This window comes from Hemibagrus wyckioides, linkage group LG28 (genome assembly GCF_019097595.1).
Source record: "Hemibagrus wyckioides isolate EC202008001 linkage group LG28, SWU_Hwy_1.0, whole genome shotgun sequence".
Lineage (NCBI taxonomy): Eukaryota > Metazoa > Chordata > Actinopteri > Siluriformes > Bagridae > Hemibagrus > Hemibagrus wyckioides.
Window position 1 is genome coordinate 14,223,184 of NC_080737.1, and position 22,284 is coordinate 14,245,467.

Here is a 22,284-nt window from a genome sequence, read left to right on the forward strand (position 1 = left end):
CTATTTTACATTTTACTAAGTGTTATTTATCCTATTTTATGTATTTTAAAATGGATTTGTTTGGTGAAGGGTGATCAATAACATTAATTTGTATGTAATTTGTAGTCATTTTATTTGTTTTTTTCTAAAACAATATTTGTACATTATCTGCTTTCAGAGTATAATAATAATAATAATAATAATAATAATAATAATAATAATAGGCTAATTTTTGGATAAATACATGAATGTAAATGTATGTGAATGCAAAGAGTGGAAATGTTATTTTGGTGGGGTTTTTATTTTATTTTATTTTATTTTATGCAGCTGAAGAAAGCAAGAACACTGATAATACTCTCAATAATATTCTCTGTTTTTAATGTTTTAGTTATACCGATTTGCTTTTGTTCTTTCGTTTTTATTATTATTATTAGTGTTTTATTTTCCTCTAGAAAAATTCGAATCTGAATTTAATATTTTAAGTAGATCAATAAAAAAAGAAGATTCATATTAAATTGCATTTTTTTGTACTTATTAATTTTTGCATATTTTTTTTTAAAAAATGAAGGATATAAATAAATACATGAATTTTATGAGAGAAAAAGAAATGATGTGACATTTATAATAACATCATGTTTAACGTCTTATCAGTTTTTTTTTAGTGTGTATATAAGTGAAAATATTGCCCTTTTTAGCCATTAAAATATCAATAATATTTCCAAAGTACATTGTACTTAATAGACCAATTTTTATATTAAACGTAGCATAGCACATCGAATAAAATGTAAAGATTTTTTTTTTTGATTAAACATGAAATTAAACAGAAGGATCAAACCAAATGTATAGTGGAACTTAGGAGGCAGCAGTGGGCGTGGATTGTGGTATCCAAATGGGCGTGGATTGTGGTATCCAAATGGGCGTGGATTGTGGTATCCAAATGGGCGTGGTTTGTTGGAAACACGATGGGCGTGTTCACTGTAGCGTAAATTCCTGCTCGTCCAGATCAGATGTTGTGACTGTCAGGTTTCGCCATTTTCACCAGAATCGTGATCTGTTTCTGAGGCGCCCTTTTTTTTTTTTAATAAATAAAGGACTGCTTAAGCGCATTTTTGGATATTTCACCGAAGGCTTTTGAACGAAAGAAATTATGGGAAACTGCCATACGGTCGGACCAAACGAAGCTTTGGTAGTTTCGGGTAAGAGCATTCGCTTATTCCTTACTAGCTGTTGCTTATAGCAACGTTGTTTTAGCACGTGCGAGTTCTACATCGTCTCCGTTGGGAAACGTGAGCTCACAAACCCACCGTAACATTGTTTAACGTCACTCATCGTACGCGAGACTGAAAATCACGCGTGTTATAGCTACTTACAAAGCCTTTTCTTCTTTCTTTTTTTAATGTAAACAAAACGTTATGCTAATTCCACTTCAGGGATATGGAGCACGAGCGCGAGCCCAGCGATGTTTTCGGCTACTAGCATGGCGAGTATATCGCATACGTTATCGTAAACAACATGGCTGAATCCCAAATGACTCACTCATCCCTCGCTGTAAGCGGTACACTGTACATGGGTTTATTTCCTAGTATTTGTGGTAGACTGTTCAGTCCAATGTGGTGCCGTTTAGTATTCAGTCTTCACGACAGTGCGCGTGCACGTTATCGAGTTAAAAAACAAAAAAAAACAAACAAATGCACATTGCTTTAGGGAATTTACTGTTTATATCAGCTTTGGTTTCCTTCCCGACAAAAACATTCATCTAAAATGATTAAATCACACTGAACTATTGTTGTGTAAAGGTTTCATTGCGTTTTTGTGTGTAAAAAGATTCACGATAAAGACTAGTGAATCAATTGAATCAAACGCTCGGGTGAATCAAATGAGTCAAATGAGCTCGTGATCATTGAGGAATTCAAGTCAATATTGTGGGTGCTGAAGGAAGCGAGTTTGACATCCGCGGGTCATGTGATGGAGAGGAGCGTGTTTTAAGGATTGCAAAACTCACTGCAAATGTCAAACTCTTATCTCTCCATTTGTGAATCACTCTTCACGTATCCAGCAATTCAACCCATTAGCACTGTACAATTACTTTGACTTCTTGCACAGTGAACTCCATTGTAGTGTAAATGCTTGGTGTGTGTTCATTGGGATTATGAAATGTTTTAGAAACCAGTCCCGTAGCCCAAGCTTACAATGAGGCAAGTCATGCATCTTTTAAAACGAGCCCTTTATTTATTGTGTAAATAATTTAGTGTGTCTAACCTATATTTCTGGCTACACATTGCATGGTTTCATCAGGAAGATGAACATCACACCCATCTAAGCTTAAAATAGTACCCTGTTCTAAGAAAAGAGCAGAAAACATATTACTCACTCAGTGGAAAGTCTACGGCTAGTTTGTTTACCTTTTTTCGACAAACACTTGAACCAAATCTGTCTAATCAGAGTCGTATCGCAGTCATTGTTGCAATATAAGCACATGATTGCATTAGTAATGCATGCAGGGTGATTATTTTGTTTGTGAGTGTGTGATTTGGTTGCAGTTGTATGTTAGGAACTAACAGCCTTCAATAGTCTTAGCTTGTCTGGAATGCACATTTAAATAGCCCTTAGGTTATTCCTAATTAGATTTTTTTTTTGTTTTTGTTTTATATGATTCAATCTGTTGACTAGTGGATAAAACGGGCTCCATTTAGAGAAAGACATGTACATTACAGTAAGATAAGCATTATCAACCTTTTGTTGTGCTAGAATAGTCTCACAGACACCTTGATGCAGGAATTTTAAACAAAAGTGCGTATAGAACGTCACTGTCCGTCAAAGATACACTATATTGCCAAAAGTTTTGGGACACCCCTCCAAATCATCGAATTCAGGGGTTGGGCTCGGCCCCTTAGTTCCAGTGAAAGTACAGGTACATAGCAGCAAAATGTCGTTTAGCATCTAGCAGAAGAATAGAGGTGTGTAGAATTACTTCACACCTCTGTTTTATATTTCTGCAAAGCATTTTATTAACTTGCCTGGGCTTTCTGTAAACATGATCGTCTGTTTACTTGGAGCCAGTTTAACTAACAGAGCTGTAAGATGACTGAAAGCTACAAATAAAATGTGTAGATGTTGAGATTTTATACCTCCCCATCAAATTTCATACACCTAGTTTGGTTTTCCTGTTTAATAGCATTTCCTGTTGCCGTTTTTTTTTTTCTTGTGTATGTGTGAATTCTGCTGATACTTTTAGAATTTGCATGTGTCCTTCATATATTTTAACACGTTTTAGAAACCAGGCTTTTCAATCGATGTCGTTGAGAGAGTGGATATGAAACAGGAAGACACTTAAATGGAGCTCTGGCGTGTCACACAGCTTTTTATCAGCGGCTCCCGGCATCCCATTTTTATTTTTACTTTTTCAAACATTCAGCAAGGCCAGACGCACTAGCAGGCAGGGTGGAGTTTCCCCTTAAGCATTGCCTGGGCTTGTGAGATCAGGATAGACTGTTATATTCAGACAATGTGGCTGTCATTTTCAGAAAATCTACCTTAAACCCAGGTAAATACAGCTTTATGACTTCTTATTACACGACCATTTACAAAGCCGTAAAGCGAGTCTGAACATGCATCACACTGAAAGGCTTTGCTTGTCTTTTAGCCCACCATCGTTTTGCTGAGGTGAAATGAGGCAGAAAGTGAAAGAAGTGTGAAAGGCAAACGAACAGCTGTACTTTTTCCTTGTATGGTTTCGTAACAGGGAAATGGCCCATGTGTTAACACTGTGCATTCTGGTTAAGCAATGCCGGACCTGTGCCAGTACTTCTTCAGAGTACGTTGTGATTGGCTAAGAGTGAAGGTTGGCACCTTTGCACATTTTTGCAAAGGAGCCTGTCTTCTTTTTTTTTTGGCTCCCTAATTTAATCTTGGCCAATTACCACCCACCAGTTAGCTTCCTGCTATCATTCAACAACAGCCAGTCAAAGAGGATGAAGGCTAAGACGTTTCCTCTGAGCCAATCACATTGTAGTCTGAAGAAAGCGCTATCCATCCTTCCATATACATGAGCTCGCTGTGAATGACAAGGGAGAGAGAGTCTGATGTCTCTCCCAATCAGAGAGCACTGACCGTTTTGGGTGTGGCATCATCGGGATCCGAGCTCACGATCTCTAGAGGAGCTCTCTGCTTTGACATCATAGTACAAGTAATCGTAAAAATATACAGTCGTCTATTTTTCTTATGATTATAGAAAACATACAAACTAATTAGAATCGGGTCGAATCACACCAAGCTCGATAGTTTCCTTTTATGTTTGTCTTACAGAAATGTTACTTATTCCTTCATTTACACTCTGTCCATTTGTCCATCCAACATTCTCATTAGCATGAGAGGTTAAATGTTCGCAGGATGTTTATGGAATTAAGTTTGTAAACAGCGGACGAGCAGATCGGGTTTTGGAGTCGATCCAAACAGCTTAGATGTCCGAAATAGTTTTTCTTCGTTATGTTAGAAGAAGCCTATATTTGGAGGGTAATTCAGGCATACAAGTTAGTTACAAGAAGGACTAGATTAGTTGTAACTCCATTATTAAATTACAGAGATCCGAAGCAGCATTTGTAAGGGGTTGTAGGTCTGGAAATGAAATCTATAAGCAGGATAATTGTCACTGGATATCCCAGCAGTGCAATATCGCATAGGGATCTACAATCGTAATTGTACATCCTCATGTGTACACGTGATTATTGATATTGTGTGCTGTTTGTATCATCCTTCTCTTTGACTTCTGTAAAAGTTTTATATGTTTCTAGTGTCTATATATTAACTAAACTTGTGACTCTTGTGTAAATTATACTCGCACAACATGGTTTGTTTGTCGTAGATAGAGTTTGAGGATGTCGGGATTTTTACGGTTTTTGAAATATTATATATCAACCAGATTTTTTTTTTTTCTGAAATAAATCCATTTTTAGTTCTACCTTATTAAAATTATGTTCAGAGTCATATGATTTTAAACTGTATTGTCAAAGATAGCCAAGAATAGGAAGCACTACGTGTGCGAGTAGTGTTGAAGAAGCTTATCTCATCGCACAGCAATGTTTCATGGGTCAGTTAGCAGAGTTAAATACTGAATGGATTGCTTTTTATTTTTATTTCAGAAGCATTTAAAATTTTATAGCACTGACCAGGAATATATCTACAGTGCAGAAAGACTATAAACCCTATTCAGGTGCGTCACACAACTCAAAGATCTCCTTGATTTGTCTTTAATGTTGGTATGGGCCTTGACACTAAAATTCTATTCCTTAAAGTATATTTTAGGTTTCGTCCTCCAAAGGTTTTTGGACGTCTGCCTTTACATGCACATGAATGTAATATGGAGTTGGCCCGCCCTTTGCAGCTATAACAGCTTCAACTCTTCTGGGAAGGCTTTCCACAAGTATTAGGAACGTGTTTATGGGAGTATTTGACCATTTTTCTAGAAGCGCATTTGTGAGGTCAGTCACTGATGTTGGACAAGAAGGCTTGCTCGAAGGTCTCCGCTCTAATTCATCCCAAAGGTGTTCTATCGGTTTGAGGTCAGGACTCTGTGAAGTTCCTCCACACCAAACTCCCTCATCCATGTCTTTATGGACCTTGCTTTGTGCACTGGTGTGCAGTCATGTTGGAACAGGAAGGGGTCATCCCCAAACTGTTCCCACAAAGTTGGGAGCATGAAATTGTCCAAAATGTCTTGGTATGCTGAAGCATTAAGAGTTCCTTTCACTGGAACTAAGGGACTGAGCCCAACACCTGAATTCAATGATTTGGAGGGGTGTCCCAAAACTTTTGACAATATAGTGTAGTGTAGCCTTGACACTAAAATAAAATTTCTTGAAGCATGTTTTAGGATTTGTTCTTGGATACATAGCATGTGTCTGTAACATTGTTTTATAGCATTATTATTGTTAGTAGATACGAGTACGAGAGTTAAAGGTAATTTTTGAAGGCGGTTATAGGATTGCATTTGAAGTCAAAGTTATTTTGTAATAGTCTGTGTATCCAGATGCAAAGCTTTCTCCAGGCTTGACACAAGGCCAAAAAACACAGATTTTTTTTTATTGACGTTAGGATAATGTTGCACCAATTCATAACTGCATTCGTGACTGTAAGTGTCTGTGTGGCCTCACGTCAGCTCTCGGACAGCTGAGAATGTCTCAGTGGAAACTCTGCTATAAGTGTGTTTGTGTGGAAAGGGACGTGTGTGTGTGTGTTTGAGAGAAAGTCAGAAAAATAATGATGTTTGTTGAAACGTTTCACACACTAAAAGGAAATCTGGGAGCCTCAGGTTTTAATATGTAACACTAGCCGGAGGTGTAGAATGGAGTTAGTTTCATATTTCAACACAGCTTGAATGGAGGACTGAGTATGACACAAGTCCTAGTCATTAATGTGTACAGAATTGCTAAAGTTTGTCTAGAATCTGCGTAAAGCTGCCAGTGAGAAATTAAATAAGCACACGCCTTATTGATTTCCTGTATTTGCATGCTTTTTTAGTTTGTTAAATATTACACTGCATTTAGCAACACAAGCCATGCTGCTAGTCTCCAAAATACAGTGTATAGGGTTGTGTGGTAAGGATGGGACATGGAGTGGCCTGTTTTGTTTGGGTTTTTTTTACCCTTAAAGTGTTATACAGCTACAATCACATAAAGCAGACTGTCCTTCCTTGCCATGACTCAAGCAACCATGTGATATTTAACCCAATTCCTAATAGGGGAAGGTCTCACAACAGAAACACACAGTTCTGATTCACAGCTCGTGGACGCTCTGCTGTAGTGGAACGTTCATGGTTTTCTTTCTCAAAAGACGCCACATGAGTAGTGATGAAGGTTTTAGGAATCAGATCTTTTAAAAAACACGTGATTAATGGGATTTTGAGTATTGGATATCAGCATAAAAGTGAAACATTTGGGTGGTCGATTATGTCAAATGTTCACATGACAGAAATCATTGTGTGTGTGTGTGTGTGTGTGTGTGTGTGTGAGAGAGAGAGAGAGAGAGATCAGGGCTGCACGTTTTTATCCTTAATCAGTGGAGGACTAAAATTTAATGTACAACATATCATGTTTGCTATCCATTGCTGTTCACACAGCAACACAATTGTCTGTTTGTGCAAATTGTTAGACATCCAGTTCTGTTTGTGTGTGCACCTATAATCAGCTATCAAGCAAACAATGTATGAATTATGTGCTATTTAATGATATCCTGATGTAGTTGTAGTTCCTTACAAAGGCTTTTTTGTTTATCTAACATTTGAAGTTGATTGAGTGAATAAATGTCACGTCCAGGGTGTATAAATTTTTAGCTAGCAGGTAAAAGCTTTTCTGTGTGCAGATCAGTCCAGTGTTTTGGAAATCTAAGCCCAAGTTCTGCTCTAAATTTTTTTTTTTCAGATAATCTGAAAAAAATGTTTACATTTGTAAGAAAGAAAGAAAGAAAGAAAGAAAGGGAAAAGAACACCAGTTTTAAAGTTTAATATACATTTTTTAATGAATTTTTTTATTTTAAAAATAATAAAAATTATTATATAAAATAATTCTACGAATAATTTTAAAAATAATTCTACTAAAAATAATTTGTAAAAAATTATGATGTTTTTTAAAAAAAGCAAAAAACAATATGTTGACCTTATATAAATTGTCAAACCCATTAAAAATGCAACACTTACGGTGATAAATCTAGGCACAAACGGGAAAAGTGTGAAACCTGTGACATGTCTGCTTCTCACAAACAGTAAAAGTGTGAAGATATTGTCTCCATGCAGCTGCATGCTCACTGACTGCTCACTACTTTACCTTTTGCACATTTGTGGCTTTACCTGTGGCTTGACTCGTGGTGAGATATGAAATCAGGAGACTTGAAGTGAGCACAGATTCCAGGAAGAACGTGGGGACCTTGAAGAAGGTTCCAGTGCTTGGGGGCTTTCCTGTGCATTAACCTATATACATATATTAATATGCAGAGTTCACACAGTTACATCCTTGCATGATGAGTACAGAACACAAATCAGCATTTCAGTAAGGATCTAGGTATTTAAACAATACCTAGGTATTTAAACAATATTATAATCATGCATGAGGTTTTCTGATTCGAATAACTGATTTCAGGTTAAAGCTTAGGTTTGACTTGTCCTTGATGTGTTGCCGTAGGTGGTTGCTGTGGATCTGATAAGAAGACCTACACAGTTGGAGGATGGGCATGGGCATGGTGGCTTCTCACAGACATACAAAAGTAAGAGTTATCTATTATTAGTTGTTCATTATAAAGGTATATTGCCTTGCTGTATATCCTGAGAACACTCACAGAGACCTGTTTAATGCTTTCAGTAGTGTCTCACATAACACAGCTTGATTCACCTGAGCAGTGCATGAAGCTGCACATTTTTCATAGAGCTTCCTGGACAGCAGTGATTAAATACCTCGACCAAGCAATTACCAGTACGTTATATTGATGAACCTCGTAAACTAGGATAACATGCTGTAGCTCTGACAAGAGCAGAAGTATCACTTCACTTCTAATGCAATGAAGGACTTTAGTATAATGTAGTGCAAGGAACCAGACTGCTTCCTTTTTAAACATCACAATTGCACTTAGTTGGTGGTCATAGTGACCGTAAAATGAGAGTAGACAGATTATACGGTTGTCATCTTCAACAGTTCGATGTAACATTTTAAATCAAATGTGGAAAATGCTTCGTTAAATTAAATAAACCTTTCTGCGTTAAGTGAACATTGGTGTAATACACTATATTGCCAAAAGTTTTGGGACACCCCTCCAAATCATTGAATTCAGGTGTTGTTTTTCAGAGGTTGGGCTCAGCCCCTTAGTTCCAGTCATTAAGTGAACTCTTAATGCTTCAGCATACCAAGACATTTTGGACAATTTCATGCTCCCAACTTTGTGGGAACAGTTTGGGGATGACCTGCACAGAGTCCTGACCTCAACATTATAGAACATCTTTGGGATGAATTAGAGCAGAGACTGCGAGCCAGACCTTCCCATCCAACATCAATTCCTGACCTCACAAATGCGCTTCTAGTGGAATGGTCAAAAATTCCCATAAACAAAATCCTAAACCTTGTGGAACGCCTTTTAAAAAGAGTTGAAGCTGTTATAGCTACAAAGGGTGGACCAACTCTATATTACATCGCATGCAAAGGCAGACGTCTGAAAACTTTTGGTAATATATGTGGCATCATTTAGTTTGTAAATGTGAATCAGAGGAGCAGATCCGGAGTCCAAGGGAGCTAAACTGGCTATATTCTCCGGGTAGTAGAGATAGCATACTCTCTCTCCCCTATCATTCACCACAATGCTAGCCGATTGTAGGCATGCATGAGCTAATTCATGCGGAAAGGGGTAGATAGTGCTTTCTTACGATTGTGCAAAAGATGCAGTTGGCAGCTTCAGGTGACCCAGAGGAAGTATGTTTTAGCCTTCACCTTCCTGGGCTGGTAGCAGTTGTATGATATTTATAGAAGGGAAAATACTTATTGGTCATTTGCGAAAGTCACAATTAATTGTGCACAATAACACGATTAATTATTTTACCAGTTTGCAGTATGTATAAAAACGTAGTAGTAACTACACTAATATGGCTTCAACCTATACTTAATGTTGTGTTTTATATTTTGTAGTTTTATTGGCTGAGGTTTTTTGTTGCTTTGGTTGTTTTCAGATTAGCGAGTGAAAGATGTTAGGGATAAGGTCTAGCCATCTCTGTTCAGACGAGAAGCAGTTCTTTTTTTCCCCGTATAATGGAAACACTGTGCCAGTGTTCAGGATTAAATAACACATCTATCAGTTCATGAAGAGTCAAACTAGGGGCCCACAAATAATTTCTCCTGCATATGTGTATACACAGTTTGTCATCTGTTGTCACACACACACACACACAGAGCCACACACACTGCAGTGTGGGGGAAAGCAAACACTATCAATTTTGTTGCAAGGTCTCATGAAGTTCAGCCTCCTAGTTCTACTCCCTAAGTCAAATTGAGTTAGATTTAGTGTCGTCATTACATTTAAATATCCTGCTCAATTATTTTTGTCAATTATTTTTCACATCATTCTTATGCCAACTGCTTGGTCCTAACCTGCTGTTTTTATATATCTTTGATATGTTTTTAATCAGTTGCTGATTGGAATACATTGTTGTTCCTAAATGTATAATGTTTGGTTTCTGCTCTTTTAATGGTTCTCTAAATGTCACCCTCTATGTGCAACATGCTAACCTGCTTTGCTCTGTGTCCAGTCTTGTCTTTCGCTGGGATCCTAAGCTTGCCGCTCGGTAAAAGAGTGCTTTGAGCAGTGGGGCACTGTGCCAAAAATACTTTGGATGTTGTGTGTGTGTGTGTGTGTGTGTGTGTGTGTGTGTGTGTAAGGAGACTGTTGTTAGTAACTAAAAGGCATGCGCGGAATTCCATACCAGATATTTGCGGGACTTCCCTTGTATATCTATCACAGCGACTTCCCAGAAGGATCTGATGAAGACATGCACATTTCTGAATAGTGAAAAGCCGAGCTTGGACCTGGTTGTGAGGTCAGGGTGGTGTTCATGAGTTCTTTCTCCCCTCCGTCTTCCTGCCACGAAGCACAGCAATCAGCTTAATGGCGGCTGTTAGTGTCACGCTAATCTAATTTGATGAAATGGAGGAGGAGGAGAAGCAGAGCTAGTGTTCGTGTTTTCAGAGGAGCAGATGTGCCTAGACTGGATTTTGGAGAAGCTGAGCTGAAGGGTTAATGATATTTTAATCACGATCATGTAGAATGGGTCAGGATATACTTCCCATTGCTACAAGTCTAGCCAGATGTTGTGTCTTATTGAACTGTACACAGCCTCGAAGGATGATTTGAAAACACACCACCCTGTCACGTGACCTTTTTTTTTTTTTTTCCTCCCCCTGATCTGATAGCACAAAAGAGAGCTGGCGGATGAGAAATCAGGGGTGGGATGCAATTCAACACTGACACAGGCGCCTTTGGCCTTTTTTTTTGTTGTGGTGAAAATATGATTCCTCAGATAAGAAGTCTTAAAGAGCAACTCCAGCGAATATATCAAATATATAACAGACCTCAAACTGTTATCACTTATTTTGATCATTTCCGACAAGAGAACATCCTGGCATGTTTGTTTGTGGATAGTTCAGGGGTTGGCCTCGGATGCGGGGACGTGTAGGACAAAGGCTTTTGCACATGTAAGGAAATACATCATGCACATTGTTTGTATTGTGCTGCCAGATTAGGATAAACAAAAAAAGGTTTCAAAGAAAGAAAATTTGGCTTGATGAAAGCATCTGGATGAAGAAATTCAGGGCGATATCACAGAGTAGCATTTGAGGAAATTGTTGTGGAGCAGCCGAAAGATCAACAGCAACGTTGTGGAAATGATCAAAATGTACGATCTTTATATAACTTTTATGGTGGTCAAAATGAGTGACCGCACCTCCGATAATGTTTAACAGCCCATGTAGCAGATGGTGTTTAAACGGGAGGGTGTGACAACATGGAAAAAAAGGAAGACACACAGCACTTTGCAATGATCTAGCTTTAACCTATGATGAACTCAGAACATGTTTTTCTTTAATGCGGTGATAATATTCTGCTGTCCTGTTACTCCCCCCCCTTTTCCTCTCCGCTCACCTGCCTGCAAAGAATTTCTCTGGAAGTAATAACCGTCCTGTGTCGCTGTGAGAATATCGAAACGTCGGAGGGCGTCCCCCTGGATGTGACCGGGGTGGCTCAGGTAATCCGATCCAGTCTGAGCAAACAGTTAAAAAAAAAACAAAAAAAAAACAAACAAACAAATCCACTGGACAGAACGACAAAAGCAGGGCAGCTGGAGGCAAAATAAACAGTGGCAGCAGAAAGCTGGTCTGGAAATCTGTTTTCACATGCGCATGTCTTTCTGCTTCCCCTGGTCTGGGCATATCCACACTGTTACTTACGCAGTGCTGCTTTTATGGTGTTCTTCTGTAGTGAAAAGAGGGAAAGAGAGTCAGCTGTCACCAACACACTCTTGGCTTTTTTTGCACTATCATGCATTAAAGGTTCCATATGCACTGTCTAAAGCGTATATATATATATTTATATATGGAAATCAATTCTGTATATTTATTTATCTCTGAAGTCATACAGTGCAGATGGATCACATATGTGGTGTGAATGCTTTGTTTTGTGTGTGTGTGCGTATGTTTTCATGTCCTCCCTTACCTATTGTCCTTCCCTTCCTCCATTCCTTTCCGTAGACCATCAGCCCAATTTTTTTGGTTTGTTCTTTCCTTTCTTTGCGTCTCCCGCAGGATAACACTAGAGATTATGACCCTGCAGCCCAAGTGTGAGGATGTTGAGACAGCGGAAGGGGTAGCGCTTACAGTCACAGGGGTGGCACAGGTAAACCCAGAGCACCTCCTCTTTTTAACAGGCTTATTCCCCCCCCCCCCCAACTCTGTTTTTGCCCTTTAACCTATTTAATTTTCTAGCTCCAGTGCCAGACTTATTCACTCAAGCAACAACATAAGCTGATATCTTTCATTCTTGGTTTCTGATTGAACAAACGGTCAGTGACTCATTCTTTCTTAGCACTGACCGGATAAAAATAGAGTAAATTGGTCTTTTAAAAATGAAATCTTATTAAAATTCACCACCCACAACCAAGCATGCAGCCTTTGTAGCCCGAAGTAAAGCATGTGCGTTATTCTAATGAACTGATCAGTATATAAATTTCATTTAAAGCATGGCTTACCGGTGGTTAGAATTATAAATCAATATGAACAACAGTTAAAAAAAAAAACAACAACTTTTAATCAGTAACCTACCTATTACAGTGATGCTGATATTCCTATATTTTAAAGTGATTGGTTTCTTAACTGAGGGCTGGGATTTGGAATGCAGTCTACATATTTTATTAAATATTTCACGGATGCTGAAAATCAGAAATCTTGAAAAATCAGCTCCGGGGCAAGAAAAGGGGGCCAGCTGTGCATCACTGATTTTTGTATTTCTGTATTTTATTTGATTTCTTCTTTTCATTCAAGTTTTGGCGCATGCTTATTTATTCCAGTGGAGGTTTTGCTGAACTTAATGGAACCAGATTTTCAACCGACAACTAGTCCAGTTCTGCTTTTGCATCTCATTTGATTGACAAAAAACACACATACACACACTGAGACTTCACAAAGCTACATAAGTACTTCCTGCGCAAACGTCTTTTTATTGTTGTACATGACTTTGTGACATTGTAGCTTCGTGGTATAGGTTTTCCACCTCATAGACGATAACAATAAGCTAGTTAAAACAAAACTGTATTACCAGTGAGCAGGATACACCGATCAGGCATAACATTATGAGCACTGACAGGCGAAGTGAATAACACTGATTATCTTCCTCATCTGTTAGTGGGTGGGATATATTAGGCAGCACGTGAACATTTTGTCCTCAAAGTTGATGTGTTCGAAGCAGGAAAAATTGGCAAGCTTGAGTTTGATGAAGAGCTAAATTGTGATGGCTAGACCACTGGATCAGAGCATCTCCAAAACTGCAGCTCTTGTGGGGTGTTCCCGGTCTGCAGTGATCAGTATCTATCAAAAGTGGTCCAAGGAAGGAACAGTGATGAACCGGCGACAGGGTCATGGACGGCCAAGGCTCACCGAAGCACGTGGGGAGCGAAGACTGGCCCATGTGATCCGATCTAACAGACGTGCTATTGTTGCTCATATTGCTGAAGAAGTTAATGCTGGTTCTGATAGAAGGGTGTCAGAATACACAGTGCATAACCGGTCAGGGCTGTTTTGGCAGCAAAAGGGGGACCAACGCATTATTAGGCAGGTGGTCATAATGTTATGCCTGGTCAGTTTATTTACAAGCAGCGATTATGGGATCCAAGCACTAGTTGATTGACTATGCAGACATTATGACTTAGAGATCCTTATCTCTAATTAGGACCAATAGTTGCAATCATACCCATAACTGTAAACTAGTAATAGAAGAAAATTGGAATCATGATTCTATGATGAGTTGCAGAGTTATGGACTTGGGAAAAATTAGTATGAAGACTTGTGAGATCATGCTGTATTTCATATTTCATCAAAATCATAAAAAAAAACCATAGCATGCATAATAATAATACTACCTCGAATAATAATAATAAAGACGAATATTAATTTTCTCTACTTGGTCCCCTGACATCATTGAGTATAAATAAGGAAAGACATGAGCATTACATCATCAGTAAGTGATGTTTTACTGAACAAGACTGACTCATATAGCAAACACATTTACCATCAATTCCTTCTTTCTTTCTTTTTTTCTCCCTCTTTCACTTCATCCTGTAATATCGCTAGAAGGAGGAGCCAAGAAACAAGGAAAGGAAATGAGGAAAGTCTGTTTAACATTCGTAGACTTCCTAACGTCCCCTAAGGGCACCATGAAGTGGATCTAGGACAGGACGAGCTTGGATCATAATTCCCCGCCTTACCCATTTCATGCACAATAGCCAAACAGACTGGGTCGTTGTTTCACTTCCTCCTCAGGACCTATTAACTGAAACATTTCTAGCAGCAGACCCAGATGAGCCCTGCCAAAACCTTGTGTTTCACTTATTATTTAAATTAACGTTATTTTTTATTTTTCCAGTTCCTTTTCATTACTTTTATTCATTTTGCCCTTTCATTGTGTTTGATCCTGTTGTGAGAATGATTGTGTTTGTACATGAAGGGGGTGGAGGGTTGTGCTGTCACACATGCATGCAGCTGTGATTTGAATGCCTGCCTGAAACGTGCGCCCTCTGTAGGTTAAAGTTGGTAGTGTAAACTTTTCCATCTACACACACACACTCATGTTTCACTGGTTGGACCACAGAAGAAACTGAAATGACTCCCAATAAGACATTTCCTATAAAAGAATTAATGTATTCATATCTTCTTCAATTCTAATTCGGACCGCCGCCATTTTACGACGTTAACATTTGAAACTGGCAAATCATTTCAACGCCCTGTCTATTACTGGGGGTCATTTAGGAGTCTGTATTTGATCTTGCATGATGTTTCCACCACCTACATTTGCACCGTCAATCAAAAGCACTAAGAAGTGTTCTTTAAGTGGCTGCCCACTCTTTTCCACATTTACCTCGGTGTAAGTGTATGGCCGCAGGATGCCCGATCTGAGGCTGGGAAGCTGCGAGACAGCTTCTGCAATTACAAACTGGACTCAGATCAGTTCAAAAAAGCTCCTGCTTGAAGCCAGAAAATTTTTGTTAGCACACCTAGTAGTGTTGATATGAATCTTTCCAAAGAACCAGCTCACTCTCTTCCCGTTTCACAGCAGCGGAATTCAGTATTTATACAAATTCAGCAATTTACAACCTTTTTGTACATTGTTTGTTTTTCTTACAGCAATAACCTCGTGATTCTAGGTGTTGAGGATGTGTGTGCTTACCACAGACAAAGTTTTGAGGTTTCCTGTACTGAGTGGAAAAAAATAGACGACCTATTTACTTCTCTTGTTACACTTATGGGAATTAAAAGGGCAGTTGTTGAAACACACATAATTTCTGCTGAACGCTTGACTGAATTGTTCAGAATGTGTTTCTGTATGATTTAAACGTGTATTATGTTATTTTACAGAGAGCTATTTCTAGCCTCTGGAACATAAACCCTCCTGATGGACCTGTCTAGTGGCTCATGGTCACAGGCTGCAGCTTTATACATTTTCATTTTCACGCAGTTGGGAGTGATTTAACGGCTGGGTCAGAGTCTGTAAGCTTTAGCTGACTCGTATGGTATAAAAAGGCATCAGCTTTAGTGTCCATCTTGTCTGTATGATGTCAGACAAGGGAAAAGAGGGGAAAAGCCCATTTTACTGGCAAGGGCCCACTAAGGTAAAGATAAACGTACTGTATGTTCTGATGATGAGTGAACATTGGGAATGTCCGAAAGAGCAGATGACCGAACATTTCATGAGCGTTCCTAGATATGAGTCCATTTTGATGCAGAGGTGTGGTAGATACCAAAGTCATAAAACACAGCAATGAAATTTAATATAATTGAGGCAATTCTCGTCTGGATGCCATGCACATTCAAAGTCCACCATCGTTTTTCTCGACAAATAAAAGTTAGTGCTTATTGAAAAGGTGGATGGATGATTAAACCCCTGGCTTATACAGCTTATTGATCCACTTTTTTTGCAACACAGATTCAGAAGCGCTTACTTGTAAAGAAACAAAGGCACTGTGAGTTATTGCTCTTATTTGTTAGAATGATGCCAATAACGTTTTTCTTTCTGCCAGTTATAAAGTAAACCCCTAATACCTGTTAACATGAACTGTCTGACATTAAACAGCAGGGTTGATAAATGGTGTGAGGAATGCAGGATGAAACAACCCGAAAAATGGCTAACCATCATTTTTGCTCAAAAAAACCTTCAAAATGCTGAAATTAAGGTGGCTAGCAGCAGTTTCCCTGACAAAATGGGACAGAGTCAGGAGCACGATGGTGTGGAAGCTCTGTTATCAGGTAGGATAGTAATGAAGGTGAGCTGGACAAGGGAGTCAGCAGGACACATCAGTTCCATTTAAAGTCTTTCTTTGCTGAAACTCATTCCAGCCAGCAAGCTACAGAAAGTGAGCCCGTATTCAGCGGTGAGACCATTAACACCGAAATGACTGGAATAACGGAAATATCCCTTTAGCTTCAACACTGCCTTGTGTCATACCCGTGTTTTTTTGCATTATATAGCCACATTTTAAACCTTTTTGTGAAGAAATTTCAACAACTGCCCTTAGAATTCTAAGTGTGTTTCAAGTTAACAGGCTTTCTGTTTTTTCCTCAATACAGGGAAACGCTAGTTCTTGTCCATGATGAATTTAAACGTAGATGTTTCGAGAACATGACTACACAGTTATTCTTCACGAAGTCCTGAGTCTGGCTAAAAGTGGACTTTATACATAGTGCTGATCATATTTAGTTTGGAAACGTTTAGACCAATTAATATTTCCATATGTTTTAAGTGTTTCTTGTATGTAAAATATCGAACTGTAGCATAAGCATCCAAGAAAATATTTTTCAGTTCAGTTCTCTGTTTTGTTAGTCTCTGTTTTTGTTTTTTGTGTGGGTGTGAACAGAAATATGTCCTTGTCTATTTTTCCGTTGTGTGTCTGTGTACACAATGCTTTCAGGTCAAGGTGATGACAGACCCCGAGCTACTATCTCTTGCCTGTGAACAGTTCCTGGGTAAATCTGTGATGGAAATTAAGGGGGTCATCCTACAGACACTGGAGGGTCATTTGCGCTCCATTCTGGGTTAGTCAGCCCTGTCTACTTCTACATGTGTTAATATCATTGTCATACACCGTCATGCTGAGACCAGCACATTAAAGTATATCACTACATAGAGTACGTCATAGTAACCTACTGAGACCAGCGTCAGCACAAATGGTCAAGTCAATCAAAACATGGGCTTCAAAGTGATGTGCTACAATCTTAGAGTCTGGAGATAGCCATCTAAAAGAGTATTTGCTCTCTAGATGAAGAGACGGTCTTTCTTCCTCTCCCTCCCATTTGTCTGCCCTGTTATATTCCATAAGCATTTTTTTTAAAAGCCATGTCTGACCTGTGTTTCTAGGCACTCTGACGGTGGAGCAGATTTACCAGGACCGAGATCAGTTTGCCAGCCTGGTGAGGGAGGTGGCAGCTCCTGATGTGGGTAGGATGGGTATTGAGATTCTCAGCTTCACTATTAAGGTGAGCAGATTGTAGTGTTATGTGCGATTCTGAGTATTATGTAGTTATAAAGCTATGTGTTGTATTGAGAAAACCAATGAATAAAATAGAATGGAATGCAATTAATTGTCATTTCAGTGTGGTCTATTTTTAATGCTGACTTTCAAAGCCACTTGTGCCCGCCTTTATATGTCATGTATATGTGTGTATTGATTTTGTGTGTGTGTGTGTGTGTGTGTGTCTTAATAGGATGTCTACGATAAAGTGGATTATCTGAGCTCACTGGGAAAGACCCAGACAGCGGCTGTGCAGAGAGATGCAGACATCGGTGTAGCAGAGGCGGAGAGAGATGCTGGAATCAGGGTACATACACCGTAATTCAAATCAATTGGTTTACATCGATTTTGTCTGCTCACTCATGCTCCATCTCCTCTTCTCTACAGGAAGCAGAATGCAAGAAGGAAATGATGGACGTTAAGTTTCTGGCAGACACTAAAATGGCTGACTCGAAGAGAGAGCTGGAGATGCAGAAAGCTGCTTTCAACCAGGAAGTTAATACAAAGGTATTGATGGATATGATGAGTAGTCGGGGATCTGAAATGGGAAGATGCTAATCTCATGATGATTAGTTTGTCAACTGATTTATCTAGCAGTGAACTTTACACGATTTAGGGTAGAGGTTTAAACTATGCATTGCTTGAACTATGCAAAATAAACAGGGTGTATCATTTATGTGTAAATTATAAGCTAATATTGAGAATGCTACATTATATTTACCCCAGACCATGATGCACATCTCTGTTAGAGATTAGTAGGGCAGACATACCAAACTTTTTAAAAAAAATCTGTTAATTATTATGTATTATTGCTCTCATTTTAAATCAGAACTTAAATGAAATGCAAAACAAGGAAGGTGTTGTGTCTAAGCAATACGGTTGCTATACCCAGGCCTTTGGGATATTTGATGTTGAGGCAGGGAATTCAGTGGGGAGACACAAGCTTAGCTTTTCCAGATGTAGTGAGATCAGAATCTCCACCACTGCTGTGCCGGGGGACTGTAATATTTAAAGTGCATCCATTATCTAAAGTGCATCCATTCCGTCTCTTTTCTCGCTCTCTCAGAAAGCCGAGGCCCAGCTGGCGTACGAGCTGCAGGCAGCTAAGGAGCAGCAGAAGATCCGTTTAGAAGAGATCGAGATCGAGGTTGTGCAGAGAAAGAAACAAATCACCATTGAGGAGAAAGAAATTGTCCGAACAGACAAGGAGCTGATCGCCACAGTGAAGAGGCCTGCTGAGGCCGAGGCCTACAAGATGCAGCAGCTGGCTGAAGGACACAAGTATGTAGACAGTAAAAATAAAATTAAGGGAAATGGTTTAACTGTATGCAGTTAAAAAGTCAGGCACTGTAATGTATAAAATTCTCAAGAGCAAGATTATCCATTTTTTTTCTAACAGAGTAAAGAAGGTGCTGACGGCACAAGCTGAAGCTGAGAAGATCAGGAAGATTGGAGAGGCTGAAGCAGCTTCGATTGAAGCTGTGGGCAAAGCTGAAGCAGAGAAGATGAAGCTAAAAGCTGAAGCTTACCAGCAGTACGGAGAAGCAGCGAAAACCGCACTGGTCCTAGAGGCACTGCCCAAGGTATAGATGAATATATAAATATAATGTGCATGATAAATAGTTAATATTCAATTGGTTAGTATGAAATTAGATTGTAGCCAGATGGGAAGGGATCTGATCAAATTTAATAGCTGTAAAGTAGTAAACTACTGACCCTCAGAGGAAGTGTTCTTGTCTGCTTATAACTCTCCTAACTGGGGAAGAAGCAGCTTAGTGGAAATGAACTGGGATTACGTAAAACAAGCACAAAAACGATCGAATCGAACAGATTAACCAACCAGTGAAATGATTCTCCACAGATTGCTGGAAAGGTGGCGGCTCCATTGGGCAAGACCAACGAGATCGTCATTCTGAGTGGCGAGGGCAGCCGTGTGACCGGCGAAGTGAGTCGTCTGTTGGCCGAGCTACCGGTCACAGTTAACGCCCTCACAGGAGTCGACCTGACAAAGGTAGGACATCATGGGACATCAGTGCAACACATTAATAAATCATTAATTCAGTTACATTTTCAATAGCTTTAATACAGTGACCTTGGGAAGAATGTGCATATATACAAGTGGGAAAAATAATAAAGTTGATGCACATGAAACGTTCTTCTTTTTTTATTTGATTATTATCTTATACATTTTTATTTGTATTTTCTGTTGACTATTTCAGATTGGATAGAAGGCGAGAAGTCATTAACAGACTGTTTTCCCTTTTGCAGATGCCTTTGTTGCAGAAAATGACCACTGCTCATGCATGAAGATTCTTCACCTCTTTGGCCTTTTTTTAGTCACAGTTTAAAAACTCTTTAATGCCTTACCAGGATATTCAGTCCTGGCTGAAAGCAGAGGTATTATTTTATCCTTCGTGCCACTTATGTTTAGAAACAGACTATGTCCATTGTTTAATTTTGTTTTGTTTTTTTTATGTTCCTGTGGTATTCTTTATCCTATTAACACGTTTTTATTATTATATTATAATGGTGAGTTTCTAAACCAGTGCTTGCATTTGCAGGTTAAATATTATCAAGATTGAACAATGCATAGGAGAGCATGCACATCTGTTCGGTTTTTGAACAATTTTATCTTTTAACCTTTTTGAATTGGGCAACAAGTTAATGAGGCTAAAATGTGACTGGCTTTGGGTTTTTTGTTTTGTTTCGCAGTTTACACTAAAAAGGGATTAACCTCAGCTGGTACATTAACATTCGTTCAATTAAACTGAATCAGGTTCATTCAGGTGTGAACACATACCCGTTTTATTTCTGTTTCGAAAAAGTGCATAATCAGTTTACTCTACAGCCGACAAATCACTGTAACTCGATTGCAATATTATGCATACATAACGACCTAGCATATTGTCAAGCTCCAGATCTCACCGTTTTGGTGAACTTCATGTAAATGGACGTCACTTGAGATCACAAATTTGTATAATAGATATTTAGTTACTGAATTGTAGTTTTATCAACAGATAATCACCAAACGTGTCTGCTGCCTAAATTAGTTTTAGCCGGAGTACATCTACCTACAACTTAGTAGGAATATGAAACTTAAACAGTCTTTCAATTTATTATTATTATTATTATTTTTTAATTGTGTTAGTGCTTAGTGTCGTTTCACACTTAGGATTTTATATGTTGTCATTCTTTCTGGTTTTTGTTTAAAGTTCATGTCAGGGTAAATCAAGGCTACGACACAGAAGTGTGTTTTGAAATAGCCTAGAAGTGATTTGTCGCTGAATAATGGAGGGGGAAGAAAGAAAATCATATATGTGTTGAAGGTTTTGTTATTTTTCTGTGTGCTGCTCCAGTTGCTGTTCCAGGGCTTTAATGTGAACATCAGATATATATATATAGTGCATTTAACCAATACAAATACTGTATTGTGAAATCTGGGTGGAAAAATCACGGCTGTTTTGGGTGTTCGGTAGCGTAGAGGTTCTGTCACAGCTGAAGTGGGACCATATCAGCTCACCATCGTGCTATTTTCCAATTTAACGAATAGCTAAAGCAGATAGTCAGTGTTTTAAAATGGTCTATAAAGGCTCTTTCTTGTAGCTTCATTGTTCTTTCTATATGTGATGTTCAATTTCAGATGGAGAGTATTTACGTCAATACCATACTGTTATTCTGAAGTCGTAAGAATTTCAAAAATAAATCGATGAATACAAATCGAAATTGGTTAACCGAGGTTATGTCATAATGCTAAAAAGCATCTGTTTCTTCGTCTGGAAAGTACGTTTTGGAAGCTTCATCAATTTAAACATTTCTATTTCAACCAACTATTTCAGGTATTTCTAATCTTTTAATTCTTTTTCTTATGAATACTAGCAAAATGTAACTATACCTATCAATATATGAGAAATGTAGCCGTGTCCGCAATATATTAAATGCTGTATAAAGAGCACCGGAGACTATGCAATATTTTGTAACAATCGGCACGATGCCTTGTTCAACACAAGTCGTGAAACGAATGCTTTTTGACTCCCTGTTTGTCGTAAGTCATGTTTAGTTAACGCTGAGATGACGAAATGTGAAATGCCTTTTCACTACTGTATACCTATACCTCACTCCATATTAAAAAAAAAAAAGTGGATACAACAATTTATGTAGAAACCCGGAATATCTAATGAGAATAAAATGCTTGCCAGAAACTTGGGATTTATTTATTTTTTTTGGTCTTAATGTAAATCACTTTTAGGTTCTGTATATGCAGACATATGAATAGCACTTGTTGTTGTTGTTGTTGTTGTTGTTGTTTCTCTCTGTTTAGGGTCGCCACAGCAGATCAGCCGACCCAAATATTTGATTTTTTACGCCAGATGCCCTTCCTCACCAACCCCTTCCATTTTACCTGGGCTTGGGACCGGCACTGAGAGTTAAACCCTGAGCAGCTGGCTTGTTTTTAACTGCAGGACAAACATTAACCTGTACAGTTTACCATGATTCTTTTCTCTGAACTAAAA

General features: G+C 38.6%; 1 protein-coding gene across 3 annotated transcripts; it reads left to right on the plus strand.

Annotated features, from left to right (window-relative positions):
• Positions 1-956: 956 nt before the first annotated feature.
• Positions 957-21,972, plus strand: LOC131348099 (flotillin-2a). Of its 3 annotated transcripts, none has more exons than XM_058382701.1 (11): positions 957-1,175; positions 8,151-8,232; positions 11,656-11,746; positions 17,174-17,297; positions 17,620-17,738; positions 17,967-18,080; positions 18,161-18,280; positions 18,840-19,054; positions 19,173-19,356; positions 19,635-19,784; positions 20,042-21,972. In XM_058382701.1, the coding sequence occupies exons 1-11, from the start codon at positions 1,127-1,129 to the stop codon at positions 20,078-20,080; spliced, it is 1,287 nt and encodes a 428-aa protein (XP_058238684.1). In that variant the 5' UTR covers positions 957-1,126; the 3' UTR covers positions 20,081-21,972. The 3 variants fall into 3 exon arrangements, with proteins under 3 accessions (XP_058238684.1, XP_058238683.1, XP_058238685.1); XM_058382700.1 differs by lacking the exon at positions 11,656-11,746 and adding an exon at positions 12,303-12,393 and having other exon boundaries at positions 959-1,175; XM_058382702.1 differs by lacking the exons at positions 8,151-8,232; positions 11,656-11,746 and adding an exon at positions 12,303-12,393 and having other exon boundaries at positions 1,157-1,175.
• Positions 21,973-22,284: the final 312 nt, after the last annotated feature.

What these genes read in the sequence shown, in the direction of transcription:
- LOC131348099 (XM_058382701.1), top strand. Translation starts at nt 1,127, where the DNA reads ATGGGAAACTGCCATACGGTCGGACCAAACGAAGCTTTGGTAGTTTCG. An exon ending in AGAGAGATGCTGGAATCAGG is followed by an intron (nt 18,081 to 18,160) that starts GTACATACACCG and finishes TCTTCTCTACAG; the next exon opens with GAAGCAGAATGCAAGAAGGA. An exon ending in ACCAGGAAGTTAATACAAAG is followed by an intron (nt 18,281 to 18,839) that starts GTATTGATGGAT and finishes TCGCTCTCTCAG; the next exon opens with AAAGCCGAGGCCCAGCTGGC.